Raw genomic sequence first — 24,731 nt, 5'->3', positions numbered from 1 at the left:
TCTACCTGTCTATCTCTCTACCTGTCTGTCTCTCTACCTGCCTGTCTCTACCTGTCTGTCTCTCTACCTGTCTGTCTCTACCTGTCTATCTCTCTACCTGTCTGTCTCTCTACCTGCCTGTCTCTTTACCTGCCTGTCTCTACCTGTCTATCTCTCTACCTGTCTGTCTCTCTACCTGCCTGTCTCTTTACCTGCCTGTCTCTACTTGTCTGTCTCTCTACCTGTCTGTCTCTACCTGTCTATCTCTCTACCTGTCTGTCTCTCTACCTGCCTGTCTCTACCTGTCTGTCTCTCTACCTGTCTGTCTCTACCTGTCTATCTCTCTACCTGTCTGTCTCTCTACCTGCCTGTCTCTTTACCTGTCTGTCTCTACCTGTCTATCTCTCTACCTGTCTGTCTCTCTACCTGCCTGTCTCTTTACCTGCCTGTCTCTACCTGTCTGTCTCTCTACCTGTCTGTCTCTACCTGTCTATCTCTCTACCTGTCTGTCTCTCTACCTGCCTGTCTCTTTACCTGCCTGTCTCTACTTGTCTGTCTCTCTACCTGCCTGTCTCTACCTGTCTGTCTCTCTACCTGTCTGTCTCTCTACCTGTCTGTCTCTCTAGCTGCCTGTCTCTCTACCTGCCTATCTCTACTTGTCTGTCTCTCTACCTGTCTGTCTCTCTAGCTGCCTGTCTCTTTACCTGCCTGTCTCTACTTGTCTGTCTCTCTACCTGTCTATCTCTCTACCTGTCTGTCTCTCTACCTGCCTGTCTCTTTACCTCGACCTGTCTGTCTCTACCTGTTGGTTTCTACGTGTCTGTCTCTCTACCTGTCTGTCTCTTTACCTGTCTGTCTCTACTTGTCTGTCTCTCTACCTGTCTGTCTCTCTACCTGCCTGTCTCTCTACCTGTCTGTCTCTACCTGTCTGTCTCTTTACCTGTCTGTATCTCTACCTGCCTGTCTCTTTACCTCGACCTGTCTGTCTCTACCTGTTGGTTTCTACCTGTCTATCTCTCTACCTGTCTGTCTCTTTACCTGTCTGTCTCTCTACCTGCCTGTTTCTTTACGATACTGAACCTCGAATTGCCCCTGGCGGCTGTTCCGCCAGTGTATGAGTGAGTGTTAGTTTCCGTTTGAGCACTTAGACTCAGTGTATGAATGTGTGTGACTGGTGAATGCAGATGTAGTGTAAAAGCACTTTGAGTGGTCGAAAAGACTAGAAAGGCGCTATACAAGTACGGAGCATTTACATTTACATTTACTTTACCTCGACTTGTCTGTCTCTACCTGTTGGTTTCTACCTGTCTATCTCTCTACCTGCCTGTCTCTACTTTTCTGTCTCTCTACCTGTCTGTCTCTCTACCTGCCTGTTTCTTTACCTCGACCTATCTGTCTACCTGTCTGTCTCTCTACCTGTTGGTTTCTACCTGTCTATCTCTCTACCTGCCTGTCTGTACCTGTCTGTCTCTCTACCTGTCTGTCTCTCTACCTGCCTGTTTCTTTACCTCGACCTGTCTGTCTCTACCTGTTGGTTTCTACCTGTCTATCTCTCTACCTGCCTGTCTCTACTTGTCTGTCTCTCTACCTGTTGGTTTCTACGTGTCTATCTCTCTACCTGCCTGTCTCTACCTGTCTGTCTCTCTACCTGTCTATCTCTCTACCTGTCTGTCTCTCTATCTGTCTGTCTCTCTACCTGCCTGTCTCTTTACCTCGACTTGTCTGTCTCTACCTGTTGGTTTCTACTTGTCTGTCTCTCTACCTGCCTGTCTCTCTACCTGCCTGTCTCTTTACCTTGACCTATCTGTCTCTACCTGTCTGTCTCTACCTGTCTATTTCTCCACCTGTCTGTCTCTTTACCTGTCTGTCTCTCTTCCTGTCTGTCTCTCTACCTGTCTGTCTCTCTACCTGTCTGTCTCTTTACCTGTCTGTCTCTCTACCTGCCTGTTTCTTTACCTTGACCTGTCTGTCTCTACCTGTTGGTTTCTACCTGTCTATTTCTCTACATGTCTGTCTCTTTACCTGTCTGTCTCTCTACCTGCCTCTCTCTTTACCTCGACCTGTCTGTCTCTACCTGTTGGTTTCTACCTGTCTATTTCTCTACCTGTCTGTCCCTTTACCTGTCTGTCTCTTTACCTCGACCTATCTGTCTCTACCTGTTGGTTTCTACCTGTCTATTTCTCTACCTGTCTGTCTCTTTACCTCGACCTGTCTGTCTCTACCTGTTGGTTTCTACGTGTCTATCTCTCTACCTGCCTGTCTCTACCTGTCTGTCTCTCTACCTGTCTGTCTCTCTACCTGTCTGTCTCTCTACCTGCCTGTTTCTTTACCTCGACCTGTCTGTCTCTACCTGTTGGTTTCTACCTGTCTATCTCTCTACCTGCCTGTCTCTACTTGTCTGTCTCTCTACCTGTTGGTTTCTACGTGTCTATCTCTCTACCTGCCTGTCTCTACCTGTCTGTCTCTCTACCTGTCTATCTCTACCTGTCTGTCTCTCTATCTGTCTGTCTCTCTACCTGCCTGTCTCTTTACCTCGACTTGTCTGTCTCTACCTGTTGGTTTCTACTTGTCTGTCTCTCTACCTGCCTGTCTCTCTACCTGCCTGTCTCTTTACCTTGACCTATCTGTCTCTACCTGTCTGTCTCTACCTGTCTATTTCTCCACCTGTCTGTCTCTTTACCTGTCTGTCTCTCTTCCTGTCTGTCTCTCTACCTGTCTGTCTCTCTACCTGTCTGTCTCTTTACCTGTCTGTCTCTCTACCTGCCTGTTTCTTTACCTTGACCTGTCTGTCTCTACCTGTTGGTTTCTACCTGTCTATTTCTCTACATGTCTGTCTCTTTACCTGTCTGTCTCTCTACCTGCCTCTCTCTTTACCTCGACCTGTCTGTCTCTACCTGTTGGTTTCTACCTGTCTATTTCTCTACCTGTCTGTCCCTTTACCTGTCTGTCTCTTTACCTCGACCTATCTGTCTCTACCTGTTGGTTTCTACCTGTCTATTTCTCTACCTGTCTGTCTCTTTACCTCGACCTGTCTGTCTCTACCTGTTGGTTTCTACCTGTCTATTTCTCTACCTGTCTGTCTCTTTACCTGTCTGTCTCTTTACCTGTCTGTGTCTCTGCCTGTCTGGCTCTCTGTAGTTGAACTACGAGCGTTGGCGTGCCTTGCTCAGGGGTTTCTGGGTAGCTGTGGTGGTTTACTCCATGCTGGTTCTCATCCTGGTCTACACCTTCCAGTTCCCCTCGTCCCCCTACACCTGGAGCTACTACACTGGACTCAGCACTCACAGGTACACACAGGTACACACGGGCAGGTGACATTGATACTTAATAGATTTTATTGCTTATAAACTTGAGCCATCATCACCATTACACAGGAACAGACTGAAGGGCTCAGGTGTCCTCAGTCTCTCTTCAGCTGTTTGGTTTTCCAAGGAGGGTTAAATCAACACCTCATCAAATAGGCTTCTTTAGTCTTTGTGGTCGACGGAGTCACCTGATGTGAACGTCTCAGATTTAGTTTCACAATAACTTTAACTCTGTAATATTAAAACATAATGTTTTAATTAGCATCAATATTTACTTAATAAATAACATAATTCTTAGTATTATTATACGTATTACGAATAATGAATAAAAGAATTGAACTTGGGGGCAGCTGTGGCTCAGGAGATAGAGCGGGATGGCCGTTAATCGGAAGGTCGGCGGTTCGATCCCTGGCTCCCCCTGGTTGCGTGTCAAAGTGTCCTTGGGCAAGATACTGAACCCCGAATTGCCCCTGGCGGCTGTTCCACCAGTGTATGAGTGAGTGTGAATGTTAGTTTCCGTTTGAGCACTTAGGCTCAGTGTATGATTGTGTGTGACTGGTGAATGCAGATTAGTGTAAAAGCGCTTTGAGTGGTCGAAAAGACTAGAAAGGCGCTATACAAGTACGGAGCATTTAACTAATTATAACTGCTATGTCTCTAACCCTGTCTCTCCAGGCTGGAGGATGTTGGCTTGGAGAAGTTCTCAGTTCCTGTTCTCTTTACTAAGATCTTCATCCCTGCTGCGTTCCTATTGGTACTCATTCCTACAGAACATCAAAGTTTTTTCCATCACGTTCACTCTTTTCCTTTTTCTCTTCTTCTCTCAACACCTTGTTCTGCAAGAGCTGACTAAATGTTGTTCTGCAGGTGTGCATCGTACACCTGCATTACTTCCACGAGCCGTTCCTGCAGCTGACCGACCTGAAGACTGTGGTGGACACTCACAACAGCACCATCACCAGGTAACACGCACACATCTACCTGCAGCTCAGAGCCCAGCTGGAAGAAAGAATTGTCATTTTCAGGTTCATACTAGGATTTATGGTTTCTGCTATAAATGTTTGCATGCTTCGGTGTTTCAAAAACACATTATTTTTTCATTGGTGCTTCAGCTACTCTTTGCACCCTCTGTCTGAAACCTCAGTTTTAGCTCCTGTCTCTTTAAGCCCCCCCCCTTAAAGCCCACTTGCTCCTGATTGGCCAACTTCCCCGAGCACAGCAGAGGATGAATAAAGTCCTGCTATACGAGACTAGGCCTCACTGATTACTGCAGGAAAAAAAAACTTTCTGACTTTATTCTCTGGTTTACTGAAACTGGATCAGGTTTTCCCTCTGATGTCCTGCAGCTGCTGCTAGCTACTCACTTAGCCGTGCAGCTAGCCGTCCTATTGCTAATTCTGCTTGGACCGGAAGCTTAGTGCTCCCCCACAGTGCTGGACTGGGACAAAAATTCGGCCAGGGCATTTTTGGTCTAGGCGACCTACCACAATCAATCGGTCACCCCTCACCAATACACACCATCCTTGCATATATAATATGTGTACCTACTGTAATATTCCCCAAAACCACCATAAAGCTGAAAGAAGTGCCGTGGATCAGTCTACTCATTTGCATTTACTGACTCCCTGGTGATCAGAGGTGGCCGTGGAGTACACAACTCATACTCAAGTACAAGTAATTGTCAAAGAGAAAAACTGTGCTGGAAGTCAAAGTATCATTTCAAATTATTATTAGGTCTATAATTCCCTGCCAAAGCTGGAAAGCTTCAATAAAAACATTCTGGGAATGAGCAAATAGCTGTTTATTCACTGAAAGCATGGAGCAGATGAGAAAACATGTCGGACACTTTGTTGCCTGTAGGCCACACACTGGCATCAAGGGAGCCATTAGTCTAATAATCATGATACATAGGGGCCTGGGGCCTAGGGCCCTCGCAGCAGCGTGGGCTTAGGATAACCTCACCTAGTCATTAGAGTAGTTAGAAGCAATGACTGCATTAGGGAACTTTAGCTCCAACAAACAATGACATGTAGCTTATGCTGTGCTATATGAGCGATCACCAGCAGTACGTGACGGCCTTTCTAAATGACTCGATCATATTATTATCACTGACCTTAAATTACGTGATAATCATCATCTAGCTAGCTCTGTGAGCTCATATGACCGCTTACGTAATTCTGTCCTTCCGATTAAAGCTCTCAGATGACTGGACAAAGACCTTTAGAAGTCTTGAACTAGTCCCCAGATCTCTGCGACTAGTCCCCAGACGCTGCCACTAGTCCCCAGACGCTGCCACTAGTCCCCAGACGCTGCGACTAGTCCCCAGATCTCTGCGACTAGTCCCCAGACGCTGCCACTAGTCCCCAGACGCTGCCACTAGTCCCCAGATCTCTGTGACTAGTCCCCAGACGCTGCCACTAGTCCCCAGACGCTGCCACTAGTCCCCAGACGCTGCCACTAGTCCCCAGACGCTGCCACTAGTCCCCAGACGCTGCCACTAGTCCCCAGACGCTGCCACTAGTCCCCAGATCTCTGCGACTAGTCCCCAGACGCTGCCACTAGTCCCCAGATCTCTGCGACTAGTCCCCAGACGCTGCCACTAGTCCCAAGATCTCTGCGACTAGTCCCCAGACGCTGCGACTAGTCCCAAGATCTCTGCGACTAGTCCCCAGACGCTGCGACTAGTCCCCAGATCTCTGCGACTAGTCCCCAGACGCTGCCACTAGTCCCCAGATCTCTGCGACTAGTCCCCAGACGCTGCCACTAGTCCCAAGATCTCTGCGACTAGTCCCCAGACGCTGCGACTAGTCCCAAGATCTCTGCGACTAGTCCCCAGACGCTGCGACTAGTCCCCAGATCTCTGCGACTAGTCCCCAGATCTCTGCGACTAGTCCCCAGATCTCTGCGACTAGTCCCCAGACGCTGCGACTAGTCCCCAGATCTCTGCGACTAGTCCCCAGATCTCTGCGACTAGTCCCCCGATCTCTGCGACTAGTCCCCAGACGCTGCGACTAGTCCCCAGATCTCTGCGACTAGTCCCCAGATCTCTGCGACTAGTCCCCCGATCTCTGCGATTAGTCCCCAGATCTCTGCGACTAGTCCCCAGACGCTGCAACTAGTCCCAAGATCTTTGCGACTAGTCCCCCGATCTCTGCGACTAGTCCCCAGATCTCTGCGACTAGTCCCCAGATGCTGCGACTAGTCCCCAGACACTGCAACTAGTCCCAAGATCTCTGCGACTAGTCCCCCGATCTCTGCGACTAGTCCCCAGATCTCTGCGACTAGTCCCCAGACGCTGCGACTAGTCCCCAGACCGCTGGAGGAGGAAGGAGGTTACCTGTGCCCCTGTTTCTCTGTGCAGATTGGTCCACTCTGATGGCAGCCTGTTCGACCTGTCGGTCGGTGGAACTAGTCAGTTGCTCCAGGAGGAAGAGAAGATAGGAGGACAGGGGGAGAGAGAGGAAGAGACAGAGGAGAAGGAAGAGGAATACCCTGTGTGTTTGACAAGGAAACCCTGTCTGACCATATAGCAGGTAAACGTAGCATCATGATCACACCTGTTACAGAATAGTTGAGTTTCAAACCAGCAGCAGACTCCTGGTCTCTCCTCCTCAGTGCTGGTCTCCTGGAGGTTGGTGGTGGATCGTCTCTCTGTTTTGTTCCTCCGCCTGCTCCTGTCTCTGCAGCGACTGCAGCACCTCCTCTGGTGGCTCCTAGAACTACACATCATCAAGATAGTCTCCTCCTACATCATCTGGGTCTCTGTGAAGGAGGTCAGAGTCTGGTCTACCTGATGATCTCTCTGTCTTTCTGTTTGTCTCTCTGTCTGACTCTCTGCAGGTGTGTCTATTGAACCTGTCTCTCTCTGAAGGTGTGATTGTTGCATCTCTCTCTCTCTCTCTGCAGGTGTGTCTGAACCTGTCTCTCTCTCTCTCTGAAGGTGTGATTGTTGCATCTGTCTCTCTCTGAAGGTGTGATTGTTGCATCTCTCTCTCTCTGAAGGTGTGTTTGTTGCATCTGTCTCTCTCTGAAGGTGTGATTGTTGCATCTCTCTCTCTCTGAAGGTGTGATTGTTGCATCTGTCTCTCTCTCTCTCTCTGAAGGTGTGATTGTTGCATCTGTCTCTCTGAAGGTGTGATTGTTGCATCTGTCTCTCTCTGAAGGTGTGATTGTTGCATCTCTCTCTCTCTGAAGGTGTGATTGTTTCATCTGTCTCTCTCTCTGAAGGTGTGATTGTTGCATCTCTCTCTCTCTCTGAAGGTGTGATTGTTGCATCTCTCTCTCTCTCCCTGAAGGTGTGATTGTTGCATCTGTCTCTCTCTCTCTCTCTGAAGGTGTGATTGTTGCCTCTCTCTCTCTCTCTCTCTGAAGGTGTGATTGTTGCATCTGTCTCTCTCTCTCTCTCTCTGAAGGTGTGATTGTTACCTCTCTCTGAAGGTGTGATTGTTGCATCTGTCTCTCTCTGAAGGTGTGATTGTTGCCTCTCTCTCTCTCTCTGAAGGTGTGATTGTTGCCTCTCTCTCTCTCTGAAGGTGTGATTGTTGCATCTCTCTCTCTCTCTCTGCAGGTTTGTGTATTTAACCTGGTGTTTGTGCTGTATGTGGGCGTGGCATTGCCCTGCAGGGCATGGCGCCCCCTGCTCTCAGGCATCTGTACAGTTTGGATCTGTGTGGTGACCGTCTGTAAGATGTTGTACCAACTTAGCGTCGTCCAGCCAAGCCGATACTCCTCCAATTGCACCGTGGTAAGAATGGCGACAATATCACACCTGTCTGTCTCTCCGCCACTGTTATATCTGTCTGTCTGTCTTTCTCTAAGACAAGTCCATCTGTCCAAGACAGCAGTTTATAAAGACAGACACTCTGGGGCCCCCCTCAGCAAAAATAATGACCCCTCCCTACACCCCACGGGCAGAGGTGTAAAGTACAAATACTTTGTTACTGCACTTAAGTATTTTTTTCCAGATTTGTACTTGAGTATTTCAGGTTGTTTCAACTTTTACTTTCACTTCGCCAAATAACTCCGATACATTCTGCACGAGACCTCGTTACTCAGCCCCAAAAAAAGAGAGAAAAGCCTGCAGCCACCTGAGTGGAGCAGTGGAATAAATATGAGGACTGGGCGCTAAGCAGCTGATGCGACACCGGCATGCGCAGTGATATTAACATTGACATTTTCACTGCAAAGGAGACATTGACTTACATCAGTTCCCTTGATAGCCTTGACAGCCTTGATATGCTGCTTCAAGTTTGGAGTGTTTTTTCCAAAAATCTTCTAACCACATCAGTGTGCGAACTCTACATAGCTTTTGGGGAGCTCAGTTTTAAATGTCAAAGTTTTACAGTTTAGAAGCGAGTGAAGTTTAAAGGTCAGGAGTCACGCAGCCATTCTACCTTATTTAGATACGGCAGGAGGGGGGGGCAGAGTCCACCAGGCTGCAGGCCGGACCACCAGGATACTCACAGCCAAATAACAGGGTCCTCAGCAGACCAGGAAAACAGGCTGCAGATGTGGATAAGAAGGGCAGCAGAGATCTGATCCAAATGTGCATTAACTGTTGGATATTCCACTTAGCTAGCAAAAGTTTTTATTAAGAGAAAGGACATCATGAGTTTGCAGTTACGTATTAAGAAGGGCAGTGCCAAGCTTTCTAAATAAAAACAAGAATAACAGAAACTATTTAAATGGATATGGTTGTGTTTCTTCTGTCCACTGTTCCACATTTTAACAAGAGAACACCTGGTATTGATAGAACACACAGGCAAGTTGTTGATGATAACAACAAATGATTTCTGTCTGTCACGTTATATTTTAAAATGGCTTATATCTGAAAAGTGTTTCTTTCGTCCGGTTTGTTTCGGCTCTCCCCTCATAATTTTTATTGTCATATGTAGCCATGTTGCTACAGTTCCGCTGTGGCTGTGTTTGCGACCTGACCTTTCTTTTCTCCGTGAGAGGGAAGAGTTTAGAATGTTGTGTGGCGCTGCGGGGAGCCGCTAGCTGCAGTAGCAGGCCTACAGGGATCACGCGTAATATTCATCCAGCCAGAGGGATGTCAATATTTTAGAAACCTCCTGAGCATACTGTGTGTGCATCACCAGAGTTCCCTTCCTCCACAGTAACGTTTTCCTCGCGCACCAGGCATCGCCCCTGTAGGCCAGCGTTCACAGCACAGGGAGAAGAACACACAGCTGAAAAGTGAAAATTTAGAGGGAGAAACTATGGGCCAGAATATTTGGTCTCCTCATTATACTGACAAAAAGAAAGAGAGATTTTATTAACGTTTTTATTTTATGAATTACATTTTAGTATGTCATGTTTCGGCAACAATATTGCATGTTAATACAGTCACAGTCTCGTCTTGTTTTAGTCAGGGAAAAAGTTTTGTTTCATCTGACGAAAGTAACACTACAGCAGAAAATAGTCGTGTTGGGTTCATGTGCAGCTGCAGAGAATCTGTCGTGCTAACCAGGTGAAGGTTCTCAGGCAGGTTCTGCAGCATCTCTTCTCTGCATCACACAGTATCTTTGTCTCACCTTTCTTTGAACAATATCATACCTGTCTGTCTTTCTGTAGCCAGGTAACTCCAGCACCGACCTGTCTCGCTCTGTTCTGTACGCTGGTCCGGTTGACCCCGCCCAGTGGGTGGGGCTTCGTAAGACAGAAGAAAAACTGCTTGATTACCTGAAGGTGAGTTGACATCACAACCAACCTTACTTTAATCAGGCTGTGCTGTAGAACTGTTAGCTCTGATAACTTAGCATCATGCTAACATGTCTCTACAGAATGACAAGATGATGGTAGCTCTTATAACTTAGCATCATGCTAACATGTCTCTACAGAATGACAAGATGATGGTAGCTCTTATAACTTAGCATCATGCTAACATGTCTCTACAGAATAACAAGATGACGGTAATGCTGATAACTTAGCATCATGCTAACATGTCTCTACAGAATAACAAGATGATGGTAGCTCTGATAACTTAGCATCATGCTAACATGTCTCTACAGAATATCAAGATGATGGTAGCTCTAATAACTTAGCATCATGCTAACATGTCTCTACAGAATATCAAGATGATGGTAGCTCTGATAACTTAGCATCATGCTAACATGTCTCTACACTATAACAAGATGATGGTAATGCTGATAACTTAGCATCATGCTAACATGTCTCTACAGTATAACCTGATGATGTTAGCGCTGTTAGCCTTCGAGGTGACCATTTACAGACACCAGGAGCTCCACCGTCTCAACCATAACAAAGTCCCGCCCCCCACCAAAACGCTGTTTCATGACATCACCAGGCGTCACCTAGACGACAGCGTGCTGTGCTGTGTTAAGTACTTCCTCAACTACTTCTTCTACAAGTTTGGACTGGAGGTGAGACACACACACATTAGCATAGCAACAGGCTAACCTCTGCCTGATTAAAAACATTTGCACTCTCTTCCTCCTCAGACCTGCTTCCTTTTGGCCGTGAACGTGATTGGACAGCGGATGGATCTGTTTGCTGTTGGCCACGCCTGCGGCCTCATCACCATCCTATCACGGCGCAGCAGGAAGCGCATTGCGTCAGTGTGGCCCAAGTACTGCTACTTCCTGTCGGGGCTGTTGTGTTTCCAGTACCTGTTGTGTATTGGATTCCCTCCAGCTGCCTGTAAAGGTACAAACTCACCTCAACGTAGAAACCATGTTAGCAAACTGGTCAAGGCTTTTACACTGAAAAGATTAAAGGAGGTGTTTTCATGCTAGGTTAAATACATCCTGGACTCTGTCCACAGAGATAAAACTGATTGAAGCAGACCATTCACAAAAACACAAGCATTTAAATTAAATCTGAAAATTGAAGAAAAAATACTTCATATTTTTCATAAAACCATAAATTTTTTGAAGAAAAAGTTGAAACTCTTTGTAAGAGCAGGAACGTGGTTCTTTCAGATTATCCCTGGAGACCTCCGTCCTCCAACATGGACTCCAATGTGGTGAAGTGGCTCTTCCTCCCTGATCACCTGACACCCCCCAACCCCCTCTTCCTCCTCTGTAAGATCATCATCATTCAGCAGATTTTGTTTTCCTCCCTCAGCATAAAACACACATTGAGAGAACTTTAGAGATGGTAACAACTAATGAATCCCACCTGCTGTGGGAGCTGTTTTTATTTTAACAAACCAAATCTCTTAACTGTTTATATCTTGTCTCCTGCATGTCTGTCACATAATGCAATACTTCTCCCATGACCTCTGGTGGAGACCAAGCTTTCGATTACTGGGCCCTACATTGGGCCCCAGAATTCTTTGTCAGTCTTCAGATTTTGGTCCTGACTTTCGGAGCCTGTAGCAGCAAAGCAACCCCAAAACACCAGTGAACCTCGACCATGTTGGGCTGTCGGGACCCTGTTCTTCTCTTTAAAGGCCTCATTTGGTTTTCTGAAAACAGAAGAATGGTGTGCTCCCAGGAGGATTTTGGCTTCCTCAGGTGAGTTTCTGTGTCAGCACCGGAGTCCTCCCGGGTCCCACTGGGTCCTCCCGGATCCATCTGATCGGCATGACGGCAAAAAACCAAAGACCCAATTGCTCCTATCCTCCTTCTCAACAAGCATCAGTGCTGCCAAAACTGCGTTCTAAAATAAGCAGTGACATTGACTCAATGAAAGTATTTTCCACCTTTAAAGCGCTACTAAATCCTCCTCCACCTCCACCACCCACAAACTTGTCTGCTGATACCTTTGCTGCCTTCTTCACAGGCTAGCCAATTCTCTGAAACACTCAAACTCAACCATTGTAGCAGTCCTACTACATCTGTTCCTCTGCCCTCCCAGGTCAGTGGTTGTTCATTCTCCTCATTTACTCCTCTCACAGAGAACAAAGTATCAGAACTCTTGACCCGTAGCCGTCCAACTACATGCCCACTGGACCCGATTCCTACGAACCTCCTCCAAGCCATATCTCCTACTGTGGTCCAGACAATCACTCATGTGATAAATACTTCTCTGGCTTCAGGAACCTTCCCGACCACTTTCAAAAGGGCTCGGGTTACATCCTTGCTCAGAAAGCCCTCACTTGACCCAACTGAAGTTGAGAACTATCGACCAATGTCTCTACTACCGTTTTTATCCAAAATTATTGAACGGGGAGTCTTCAAACAGGTCTCAGAATTCCTCTCAGGGAATGACCTCCTAGATCCATATCAGTCTGGTTTTAAGAGTGCCCACTCTACTGAAACGGCTCTGATGTCTGTAACAGAAGCCCTAAGGTCAGCTAAAGATGCAGCCCAATCCTCGGTTCAGCTGCCTTTGACACAGTCAACCACAGGATCCTGCTATCCGCTCTCTCAGCAATGGGAATCTCGAGTAAATCACTACTGTGGTTCGAATCCTACCTCTCTGGGCGTTCCTACAATGTTTTATGGCAAGGACAATTATCCTCCTCCCACTGCCTCCCCACAGGGGTGCCCCAAGGCTCAGTGCTAGGGCCCCTTCTCTTCTCAATTTACACCACTTCACTGGGGCCGATCATTCGCCCGCATGGCTTCTCTTACAAATGCTATGTAGACGATACGCAACTCTACCTATCCTTCCCGCCAGGCGACCCCACCGTCTCGGACTGTCTCTCGGACATATCTGCATGGATGAAGGCTTGCCACCTTCAACTAAACCTCTCTAAGACTGAACACTTGGTCATTCCAGCCAAGCAATCTATCCACCATAACATCACACTACAAATTGACTCCACAACCATCACTCCAACCAAGGTGGTGAGAAACTTGGGTGTCATGATTGATGACCAGCTGTCCTTTTCAGACCATGTTGCTGCTGTCTCTCGGTCATACTGCTTTGCTCTATACAACATAGGCCCTACCTCACTCAGTCCGCCACCCAGCTCCAGATACAGGCCATGGTTATCTCTCACCTTGACTACTGCAATGCCTAGCAGGTCTTCCAGCTTGTGCAGTGAAACCCTTACAAATGGTTCAGAACGCAGCAGTGCGTCTGGTTTTTGATCAGCCCAAAAGGACTCATGTCACTCCATTACTCAGTGACCTCCACTGGCTCCCCGTGGCCTCCAGAATCAAATTCAAGTCACTAATGCTTGCATACAGAGTGACTACTGGGTCTGCACCCATCTACCTAAACTCCATAATACAAACTTACGTTCCTTCTCGGCCGCTATGCTCCTCCAACGAAACGCCGCCTGGCTCTGCCATCCCTTCACACAAAGCAATCCCAGTCCCGGCTATTCTCATCTGTGACACCACGATGGTGGAACGAGCTACCACACGCCATCCGAGCAGGGGCGTCCCTCTCTAACTTCAAGAAGCTCTTGAAAACTCATCTCTTCCGAGAACACTTCCACTGATAACACCTCTAACTCCTAACCTCTAACATGCACTTCCTGTGCTCTTCTTCTTCTATCCCCTACAATGATCTTGTATTGATTGCTCTTTTTTGTTTTGATTGCACTTTTTGTTAACTCTTACTTCCTTCCCTAGGTATCTACCCCATTGATGTGATATGTACTATGAGCTCTTACTAGTATTTATTACTGCTCATACTAGTATGTTTTGTCAGTTGTAGATCTGTATTTGAAGCTCTGTTGATGCTTGTATGTTGTTCCTCAAATGTAAGTCGCTTTGGATAAAAGCGTCTACCAAATAAATAAATGTAAATGGGTCTTCCTGGATCCTCCTGGGTCCCTCTGGGTCTTCCTGAGTCCCCCTAGATCCCTCTGGGTCCTCCTGGGTCCCCCTAGATCCCTCTGGGTCCTCCTGGATCCCTCTTGGGTCCTCCTGGATCCCTTTTGGGTTCCCCTGGCACGTCCTGGATCTACCTGGGTCCTCCTGGATCCCTCTGGATCCCTCTGGATTCCTCTAGGTCCTCCTGGATCCTCCTGGGTCCCTCTGGGTCTTCCTGAGTCCCCCTAGATCCCTCTGGGTCCCCCTGGATCCCTTTTGGGTCCTCCTGGATCCCTCTTGGGTCCTCCTGGATCCTCCTGGGTCCCTCTGGCACGTCCTGGATCCACCTGGGTTCTCCTGGATCCCTCTAGGTCCTCCTGGGTCTTCTTGGGTCCCCCTGGGTCCTGCTTGGTCCCCCTGGATCCTCCTGGATCCCTCTGGGTCCTCCTTGCTCCCCCTGGATCCCTCTGGGTTCCCCTGGGTCCCTCTGGGTCCCCCTGGGTCCTGGTTGTGAGTGTGAATTCTGGTCACTAACGTGTTAAAGCAGAGTTTCCTCAGGTGCCAGAGTTCTGCGAGGAACGTCTCAGGTTGTTGTTCCAACAAATGGAACATGAGAACACCAAACTGTTCGGGACAGTGTTCTGGGAGAAGTGGTGCATTATGGGAGACTGACTTCCTACAGTCCAGCTGTGTTCTCTGATCTTTCAGATGACTTCCTTCTCCTCCTCGGCGCCTCTCTGCAGCTGCAGGTGTTTGAGGAGGAGCTTCAGCCGTCGGTCCAGATCCTTGCAGGAGACAACAGTGAGCTGGACGAAGATGACGGGCAGGTCTCTGATCCCATCAGACGACTCCGTCTCAGCGCGGTCCCTGACTTCATGATGTGCAGGTAAACTCCGCCCACTGTCCAACTGCCTGCCTGTTTACCTGTGCGTCTGTCTGACCTTTGACCTCTGTGTGTGCAGGTCTTACCTGGACATGATGAAGGTGATCATCTTCAGCTACATGTTCTGGTTCGTCCTCACCATAATCTTCATCACCGGGACGACCAGGTGAGTGGGTGGAGCCACAAGTACCTGAATTGTTGTTTCAAAGTTGAATTGTTCCGTGCTCCTCAAACCGGAACCGGCTGTCGGTGCAGGAGCACCAAGGCCGAATCATCACCCAGGTAACGAGCCCTCAGAGGTTAACCAGCTGGACTGTTCGATGAGAGGCAAAACGTCTTCGAGGACTGACTTGAACCATGACACAGACAGCTTAACACCAACCGTGTTTCCACTTGTTCCAGGATCAGTATCTTCTGCATGGGCTACCTGGTGGCCTGTTTCTACTTCCTGTTGGTGGGCGGAGAGCTGCTTCTGAAGCCAGCCAAATCCATCCTGGTGTACTGGGACTGTCTGATTGGCTACAATGTGTTCGTCATCACCATGAAGAATATTCTTTCGGTAAGACGCTTCATCAACGCCCAGTCCTCTTCTTGCTGATGTTTACTGAAATACGATCCAGTCCAGGACCGATATCTGCCCATGTGTCTGTGTTCAGATCCTGGCCTGCGGGTTCATTAAGTCCCTGGTGCTGAATCACTGTTGGCTCATTCAGCTCTTCAGTCTGGCCTGCACCATCAAAGGATACACCAAACGTACGTCTACCCGTCTGTCTGTCTGCCTACCTGTCTGTCTGCCTGTCTGCCTGTCTACCTGTCTGCCTGTCTGTCTACCCCGTCTGTGTGTCTGTCTGTCTACCTGCCTGTCTGCCTGTCTGCCTGTCTGCCTGTCTGCCTGTCTGTCTACCCGTCTGCCTGTCTGTCTGTCTGCCTGTCTGTCTGTCAACCTGTCTGTCTATTCAATTCAATTCAATTTTATTTATATAGCGCCAAATCCCAACAACAGTTACTCTGTGATGTTATTTACAGAAGCCCAACAGTTCCCACCAAGAGCAAGCACTAGGCGACAGAGGCAAGGAAAAACTTCCTTTTAAGAGGCAGAAACCTCGAGCAGAACCATGGCTCAGGGTGGGCGGCCATCTGCCTCCACCGGTTGGGGTGAAGGAGAGAGAGAGAGAGAGAGAGAGAGAGGGAGAGAGAGAGAGAAAAATAGAGGGATGGAAGGAGAGAGAGAGAGGGGAGGGAGGCAGCCTACACAATATCCACACACAGAGGTACAGACAGTAAAGGTGATGTTGCTATAGACTAAATGAAAAATCGTACATCGAACAGTCGTAATGTTAATGATTATAATAACAATAATAATAATAGGACTAGTAACAATAGTCGTTGCAGCAGAGGGTGTCGAGCAGGAACACGGGGGCAGTAGGTGACCCGCAGCCACAGATCCAGACTCCACAGCTCCAGAGCCAGAAACACCTGCAGGAAGTGATAGGAGAGAGGAGAGGGACGAGAAAGCACAAGACTACCAGAAAGGGGAGAAGTTGTGTTAGTAACATGCAATAATGGGATGAGGTTGCATACAGAGGGAGAGAAAGTAGAGGAGAGAGGAGCTCAGTGCATCATGGGAAATCCCCCGGCAGTCTAGGCCTATAGCAGCATAACTAAGGGATGGTTCAGGACTCACCTGAGCCAGCCCTAACTATAAGCTTTATCAAAGAGGAAAGTCTTAAGCCTACTCTTAAATGTGGAGATGGTGTCTGCCTCCTGAACCCAAACTGGAACCTGGTTCCACAGGAGAGGAGCTTGATAGCTGAACGCTCTGGCTCCCAGTCTACTTTTGGAGACTCTAGGAACCACAAGTAACCCTGCATTCTGGGAGCGCAGTGCTCTGGTGGGGTAGTAAGGTACTATGAGCTCTTTAAGATAAGATGGTGCCTGACCATTAAGAGCTTTGTAGGTAAGAAGAATGATTTTAAATTCTATTCTGGATTTTACTGGAAGCCAATGCAAAGAAGCTAAAACAGGAGAAATGTGATCTCTTTTCCTGGTTCCTGTCAGAACACGTGCTGCAGCATTCTGGATCAGCTGAAGAGTCTTAATGGACTTTTTCGAGCAGCCTGATAATAAGGAATTGCAGTAATCCAGCCTAGAAGTAACAAATGCATGGACTAGTTTTTCTGCATCATTTTTAGACAGGAAGTTCCTGATTTTCGCAATATTACGTAGGTGAAAAAAGGCGGTCCTTGAAATTTGCTTAATGTGAGACTTAAACGACATGTCCTGATCAAAGATAACTCCAAGATTCCTCACAGTGGTGCTGGAGGCCAGGGCGATGCCATCAAGGGAAACTATATCTTTAGATAGTGCGTCACGGAGGTGCTTAGGCCCCAGAACAATAACTTCAGTTTTATCTGAGTTTAACATTAGAAAATTACAGGTCATCCAGGTTTTAACATCCTGAAGGCACATTTGAAATTTAGCTAACTGATGAGTTTTATCTGGCTTGATCGATAGATATAACTGAGTATCATCTGCATAACAATGAAAGTTTATGGAATATTTCCTGATAATATTGCCTAAAGGAAGCATATATAAAGTGAAGAGGATTGGTCCGAGGACAGATCCTTGAGGAACTCCATGACTAACTTTGGCGTGCATGGAGGACTCATCATTAACATGTAAAAACTGAAATCGATCTGATAAATAGGACTTAAACCAGCTTAGAGTGGTTCCTTTAATGCCAATGAAATGTTCCAGTCTCTGCAATAGGATCTGATGGTCAATGGTATCAAATGCAGCACTAAGATCTAGTAAAACCAGTACAGAGACAAGTCCTTTGTTTGATGCAATAAGGAGGTCGTTAGTAATTTTCACCAGTGCTGTCTCTGTGCTATGATGAACTCTAAATCCTGACTGAAAATCCTCAAATAAACTATTGCAGTGATTCCCAACTTGGGTGTCAAAGACTAAGAACGAGGCTTTCAAATGAGTTATAATTTAGTTTAGGTTTAGCTGCCTATCTACCCGTCTGTCTATCTACCTGTCTGTCTGCCTGTCCATCTACCCATCTGTCTACCTATCTACCTATCTGCCTACCTGTCTATCTACCCGTCTAACTGTCTATCTACCTGTCTGTCTACCCCTCTGTCTATCTACCTGTCTGCCTGTCTGTCTACCCATCTGTCTACCTATCTACCCGTCACTCTACCTGTCTGTCTACCCGTCTGTCTATCTACCTGTCTGTCTATCCATCTGTCTACCTATCTACCCATCTGCCTACCCGTATATCTACCCGTCTGTCTACCCGTCTGTCTATCTACCCGTCTCTCTACCCGTCTGCCAACCCGTCTATTTACCCATCTAACTGTCTGTCTACCCGTCTAACTGTCTATCTACCCGTCTGTCTACCCGTCTGTCTATCAACCCATCTGTCTACCTGTCTGTCTATCAACCCATCTGTCTACCCGTCTAACTGTCTATCTACCCGTCTCTCTACCTGTCTGTCTACCCGTCTACCTGTCTGTCTATCTACCCATCTGTCTACCCGTCTAACTGTCTATCTACCCGTCTCTCTACCTGTCTGTCTACCCGTCTGTCTACCCGTCTACCTGTCTGTCTATCTACCCATCTGTCTACCCGTCTACCTGTCTGTCTATCTACCCATCTGTCTACCCGTCTCTCTACCTGTCTGTCTACCTGTCTGACGTCCCTGCAGCGGAGCAGCAGAGTAGTAAACAGTGTGAGTTGCCGAGTGACGAGGCGGGGATCATCTGGGACGGCGTGTGTTTCTGTTTCCTGTTGCTGCAGAGGAGAGTCTTCAGGAGTCACTACTTCCTGTATGTGGTACTGGACCTGCAAAATACACAACTGCTGGCCTCCAGGTACACACTCGCACACACACTCACGTACATAAGCACACACACTGAGTCATGATGTTAATGTGTGTGTGTTGCAGAGGGGCGGAGCTCTTCGAGGCGTCCACAGTGAAAGCTGTCAGAGCGAGACTGGAGGTGGAGAAGACATCCATGGACCTGCTGAAGAGACAGTAAGACACAAACACAACTGCAGTCAGGACAGGCTCACTGGAATAAAACAAGTCCAATCCAGTCCAGAACAAGTCCCAACACGCTCAAGGCCAAGAAACATCCATAGCAAAACCTAAAATCACCAAAACACCTAGACATGTCTAAAATGGCTGAGATGACTGGGTCAGGATTCGAGACTGAGACAAGTCTGATTAGAAACACAGAGACACAGACCAAAAATAATCTGATGAAAATCACCCACAAAACTGAAATACCGTAAAACAATTAACAGCTGCCTCCTGTTTCCTGGCCTGCTGTGGGAACACATTCAGAACGCAGGTCTCCAGTAGATACCTGGTCTGGTTTTTGTTCTTTGGATGTATAAAACCCTCTTAAACCCCGACGGGTCGCCCGCTTCAAAGCAGCTTTTCATAAAAATGAATCCAGGTTGTGAATCCTATCATGTGAAGTCCGTCGCTCTCTGTCTGCTAACTTCTGCCACACTTAATAATAATATTAAAGCTGTAAGCAGCATTGGGCACGAGTAGCGTGTCGCGGTGTGAGGATACCGCGTTGCATATTCTGGAGCTCTGTCGGTGCCGCTGTGTATTTGCTACGCACTTCAGACACTGCATGAAGGTGTTATACGTCACTTCCTGTTCCCCTTTGTGGCGCTGCATAGTATTTGGCGCTGTGGATATAAATGAATATTGGCGTGTAGATGTGTTCGGGGCGGGACACTTATCAAGCATGGAAAGTTTTGCGCAGATGTGAGCATGTACACTGAAGTTACAACAACTTCCTGTTTCATGGCGAATCATCGACGCCACAGACACGCCCATGGACAAAAACTCACAGATAGCACAACTTGTCATCGTCAGTGCCTTTAGAAGGCACAGCAGAAATTTGACGTTGATCCGACTAAATCCCTAGGAGGAGTTCGTTAAAGTACGAAGTGTGTAAATCATCCAAAAATGGCCGTAAAATTCGAAATGGCCGACTTCCTGTCGACTTTAGGGTATGGCTTCTTGAGGCTTTTTTGTGTGTCTTGATATGATACATGTCCCCTGAACATTTCGTGCTAGGTTGAACGTGGATGAGGGGCAAATTTTTTCCAATTTTCTAGGTGGCGCTAGCGAGTCATTTTGCCACGCCCATGTGCGAAACCCATAAAATACAAAATTTTTCACCACTTCTGACATGTGTGCAAAGTTTGGTGAGTTTTCGAGTATGTTTAGGCCCCCAAAATTGAGCTTACTTTGCAGAAAAAAAATAAATAAAAAAACAATCTTAAATCAATAGGGACCTCGCACGGTTCGTGCTCGGGCCCTAATAAATAAACGGCTAGGGATAGGCAGAGGTGAAGAGATGGGTCTTAACGCAGGACTGGAAAATGGTGAGGGACTTCATGGGGAAGGGAGTTCCAGAGCCAGGGGGCTGCCCTGGAAAAGGCTCTGTCCCCAAAACTGGGAGCTGATGGGAGATGATGAAGAGAAGGGGGCCGAGTACGGAGCCTTGGGGAGCGTCTTGGGTGACTGTGACTGTAGCAGAGGTGTGGTTATGAAGAGAGATGAAGTGGGATCTGTTGGAAAGGTAGGAACGGAGCCAGGTGAGTGCAGTACCTTCGATACCAAGGTCTTTGAGTCTGGTGAACAGGATGTTATGGCTCACGGTATCGAAGGCTGCACTCAGGTCAAGAAGAATAAGGATGTTAAGGGAGGTCGTTGAAGACTTTGAGGAGAGCAGTTTCTGTTCTGTGGAAGGGGCGAAAACCAGGTTGGAAAGGTTCAAATTGGTTATTGGCATGAAGATGAGTTTGTAGTTGTGAGGCGACTATACGTTCAAGGGTTTTAAACAGAAAGGGGAGGTTGGACATTGGGCGGTAGTTATTAAGGGTTTTTAAGGGCTGGGGTAACAGCGGGAGTTTTGAAAGCAGAGGGGACAGTTCCAAGGGACAGTGAGGAGTTGAAGAGGTTAGTGAGGTAGGGGGGAAGGACGGGGAGGCATGACTTCATGAGAGGAGTAGGGAGGCAGTCAAGTGAGCGGGTAGTGGGTTCGGAAGAGCTGATGAGTTTAGAGATTTCAGGAGTGGTGACCAGGTCAAACTGGGAGATGAGGCAGTGCGGAGGAGGAGGAGGGAGGTCAGGCAGGATAGGGGGAAGAGGGTCCGTGGTAGGTGCTGGAGTAGATACTGGGAGGTCAGATGCAGGGGATAGAGACTGATAAATAGTGTTGATTTTATCAGCGAAAAAGTGAAGGAATTAGTTGCAGAGATCAGGAGAAGAGGTAGGGAGGGTGACGGTCCGAGGCTTGATGAGGTTGTTCATTGTGGAGAAGAGGGTTCTAGGGTTATGACAGGGGTTGGAGAAGATGGAGAATAGAGAAAAATAATACAACTATTTGCAGAGAAAGAACAATGTGGCAGATATTTACATGTGTATTACGCAGAAGTATTGCAACGGAAGAGAGTATTGTGAACATAAATATATAAATATAAATACAATACAATATAAAAATATTCAACAACAAAGATTAACAATTAACAACAAATATGTGCAATGTGCCAGGTTTGTGCTTGATATGAAATCAAATAATATTTACATGTGCAGAGACATTTGTATTATTTGAAAGGGGGGAGTGTCAGTGGGGGCCCGGGCCTTGTTAATGAGGCTAGCTGCAGATGGGAAGCTGGTTTTGGTCCTGATGGACCGCAGCCTCCTGCCAGAGGGGAGAGTCTGAAACAGTTTGTGTCCAGGGTGGGAGGAGTCAGCTGCAATCTTTCCTGCTCGCCTCAGAGTCCTGGAGGCGTACAGGTCCAGAAGAGAAGGAAGATTGCAGCAAATCACCTGTCATATGAAAATATAACAGTATGTACAGCTCTGAAATAGAGAATGATGAATAAATAATAAGTGTTAGCCTGTAAACAGGTGGCTGATTAGAGACAGAGTTACTGGGTTATTGCACAGGAATTGTGTATTGAAATCAGCTGTTCATGGCTGGAAACAGGTTGTGTCCGGGGTGAGATGGATCTGCAGTGACGGTTCTTGTCTGGATCCCACAGCAGACACATGGCTGTTGAGTATGGTGATGGGGGGCAGAGTGGGGGGGCTCTTCCTGAAGTCCACGGTCATCTCCACAGTTTTGAGCGTATTAAGCTCCAGGTTGTTCTGGCCGCACCAGAGAGCCAGCTGATCAACCTCCCGTCTGTAGGCCGACTCATCACCGTCCCGGATGAGGCCGACAGATGGGTCTCCTGAGGTGCAGTCGTTGGTGTAGAGGGAGAAGAGCAGTGGGGAGAGCACACATCCCTGGGGGGCGCCAGTGCTGATAGTCCGGGTGCTGGATGTGATGTTTCCCAGCCTTTGATAATATTAAATACTCGACTTGCGGGAGACGGATAACTTTCAGTGTTAAGTGTACTTTATATTTCTGCATCGAATCGATGGCGTAGCCTCTGCGTATCCCCCTACCCTACGCCGTAAGCTGACGTGCACCTCCTCAAAAATGTAACTACACGTCAAGGCGAACCAGGAGTATAAATGGGACATTAAGCACTGCCTCTGGCGGTCATCCAGAATTCATAGAGCTGTAGTTACGTACGTAACTCATTTTGTGGGAACACTATTAAATGTTCAGTTTCAATACCATATACCAGAACAAGGTCGAGGGTGTGGTTAAAACAGCGAATCGGTTTATGAACAGAGAAGCCAGTTGAATCTAACAGAGAGATAAACGCTGTACTAAGGCTACAGTCACATCACTGAGACCAAGATGAGTCAGAGTCACAATACTGAGACAGAGACAAGTCCAATTCACAATGCCAGCTAGGTCAAGTCAAGTCTGACTCAAGACTGTAGAAAAACTCAAGTCTTAAGATTGGACTTGAGACAGCAAGATATGACTCTGTACTTGGACATTGTTTTTAAACATCATGGGTAAAGTCTGGGGTGGCACGGTGGTGCAGTGGTTAGCACTGTCGCCTCACAGCAAGAAGGTCGTGGGTTCAACAACGTGGGTGCTCAGGCTTCCTCCCACCGTCCAAAGACATGCAGGCTAGGTTGATTGGTGACCCTAAATTGTCCTTAGGTGTGAGTGTGAGCGGTTGTTCGTCTACGTGTGGCCCTGTGATGGACTGGCGACCTGTCCAGGGTGTACCCCGTCTTGTGCCCGATGTCAGCTGGGATTGGCTCCAGCCCCCCCGCGACCCTGTACACAGGATAAGCGATTGACGATGGATGGATGGGGCAATTCTGTGCTTCACACAGTTAATCAAATTATGTCAGTCAAGTCCTGGACCAGGCGTTGATTGGCCCACTTGTGTTTGTCCTGAAACACTGGACTCTCTTCCTGTTACTTGTGAACCCGGACCGGTCTGACCTGTGAACTACTTCCTGTGTCCTTCAGGATGGAGAGGATTAAAACTCGACAGCAGAAGTTCCGCAGAGGAAAAGAGAAGATGTTGAGCTGGAAACGAGACAGCGTTCAAACTGATGGTCTGTAAACAAACATCAGTTGCCATGGTAACTGTGGCATTCGCAGCTGTCAATCACTGAATGAATGAATTTATGTTTGTGTTTCCTTTATTGTTTTGTTTGGAATTGTAGGTCAGGAAAACAAGAAGGGGCAGCGACAGAAGGAGTGGTGGAGACCATGGGTAAACCACACCTCAAGTGAGTCACATGACCTGTGACATCATCACGCTCACCTGTGCTTTCAGAGCTGTGTGTGCTCTTCAGGTCTTTCTGAGTAACTGTCTCTCTGATCTGTCTGCTGCCTGCAGTGGTGAGAAGTGGTGACTACTACCTGTTTGAGACAGACAGTGAGGAGGAGGATGAGGAGAAGGAGGAGGAGGAGGAGAAGAAGGAGGAGCTACCTGAGAAATCAGCCTTCCAAGTGAGAGTCTCCATTTACATTTACTCATTTGGCAGACGCTTTTATCCAAAGCGACTTACATTTGAGGAACAACATACAAGCATCAACAGAGCATCAACTACAGCACGAGATCTACAACTAACAACATACTAGTAAGAGCTAATAGCACATATCACATCAATGGGGTAAATACCTAGGGGAAGAAGTGAGAGTGAACAAAGAAAATGGAGAGGTTCGAGATGTTATCAGAGGAAGTGTTCTCTGCAGAGTTTTCAGGATCTTCTTGAAGTCAGAGAGGGACGCCCCTGCTCTGATGGCGTGCGGTAGCTCGTTCCACCATCGTGGTGTCACAGGTGAGAACAGGGACTGAGGTCGCTTTGTGTGAAGGGATGTCAGAGCCAGGCGGCATTTGTTGGAGGAGCACAGTGGCCCAGAAGGAACGTGGGCTTGGATTATGGAGTTTAGTACGTTTAGTAATCAGAGGAGTGCTGACGTACTGCGGTAAGCGTGTCGACTCGTTTCCGTTCCCGGTGCTTGTGTGTTGGTAGCGTGTTGGGCTGCTCTCGCTAAATACCAGTTAAATTTGTTTGTTATCATTACAGCGGCCAGCTATCCTCTAAACACTTATTCTTACAGTAGTTCTACCTAAGCACTCACAGTTCTTTCCATCTTTTAGTGACTGCTTTTTAATCTCATAGTTGTTTTTGAAAGTTTTAACTCAGCAGCTAGAGATGGCTTCTCCTTCTCCCTCTCTCTCTCCTACTTTCTCCTGCTCGGTGTGTCAGATGTTCAGTTACTCCTCTGCCTCCTTTAGCGGTAATGGTACGTGTAATAAGTGTAGTTTATTTATAGACATGGAGGTGAGGCTCAGTGATTTAGAAGTCCGGCTCCGCACCTTGGTAGATCAGTCTTTAGCTACTGTAGCTAGCCAGTCCCCGGTAGTCGGTGCGGAACGGCCTGAGTTAGCCTCTGGTAGCCGTCCTCCGGCATC

The 24,731-nt window shown here is 47.6% G+C and overlaps 1 protein-coding gene across 1 annotated transcript in view; it reads left to right on the top strand.

The window, feature by feature from the left end:
- The first annotated feature begins 2,805 nt into the window (after positions 1-2,805).
- Positions 2,806-24,731, top strand: part of LOC119888640 (piezo-type mechanosensitive ion channel component 2-like) — a 71,598-nt gene continuing 49,672 nt past the window's right edge. The window contains 21 exon segments of the mRNA XM_038699344.1: positions 2,806-2,823; positions 3,118-3,266; positions 3,960-4,038; positions 4,152-4,246; positions 6,646-6,773; positions 6,776-6,817; positions 6,900-7,057; positions 7,852-8,028; positions 9,861-9,974; positions 10,469-10,669; positions 10,748-10,952; positions 11,228-11,329; positions 14,669-14,846; positions 14,923-15,009; positions 15,246-15,402; positions 15,500-15,596; positions 18,559-18,724; positions 18,799-18,888; positions 23,273-23,361; positions 23,473-23,538; positions 23,649-23,761. Coding sequence (XP_038555272.1) covers positions 2,806-2,823; positions 3,118-3,266; positions 3,960-4,038; positions 4,152-4,246; positions 6,646-6,773; positions 6,776-6,817; positions 6,900-7,057; positions 7,852-8,028; positions 9,861-9,974; positions 10,469-10,669; positions 10,748-10,952; positions 11,228-11,329; positions 14,669-14,846; positions 14,923-15,009; positions 15,246-15,402; positions 15,500-15,596; positions 18,559-18,724; positions 18,799-18,888; positions 23,273-23,361; positions 23,473-23,538; positions 23,649-23,761 — 2,511 coding nt within the window.

This window comes from Micropterus salmoides, unplaced genomic scaffold (genome assembly GCF_014851395.1).
Source record: "Micropterus salmoides isolate LMB-PRFRI ecotype aquatic unplaced genomic scaffold, ASM1485139v1 Ms_hic_scaffold_1, whole genome shotgun sequence".
Classification (NCBI taxonomy): domain Eukaryota; kingdom Metazoa; phylum Chordata; class Actinopteri; order Centrarchiformes; family Centrarchidae; genus Micropterus; species Micropterus salmoides.
The sequence above is the reverse complement of the archived record's forward strand: the minus strand, read 5'-3'. Positions and strand labels throughout refer to the sequence as shown.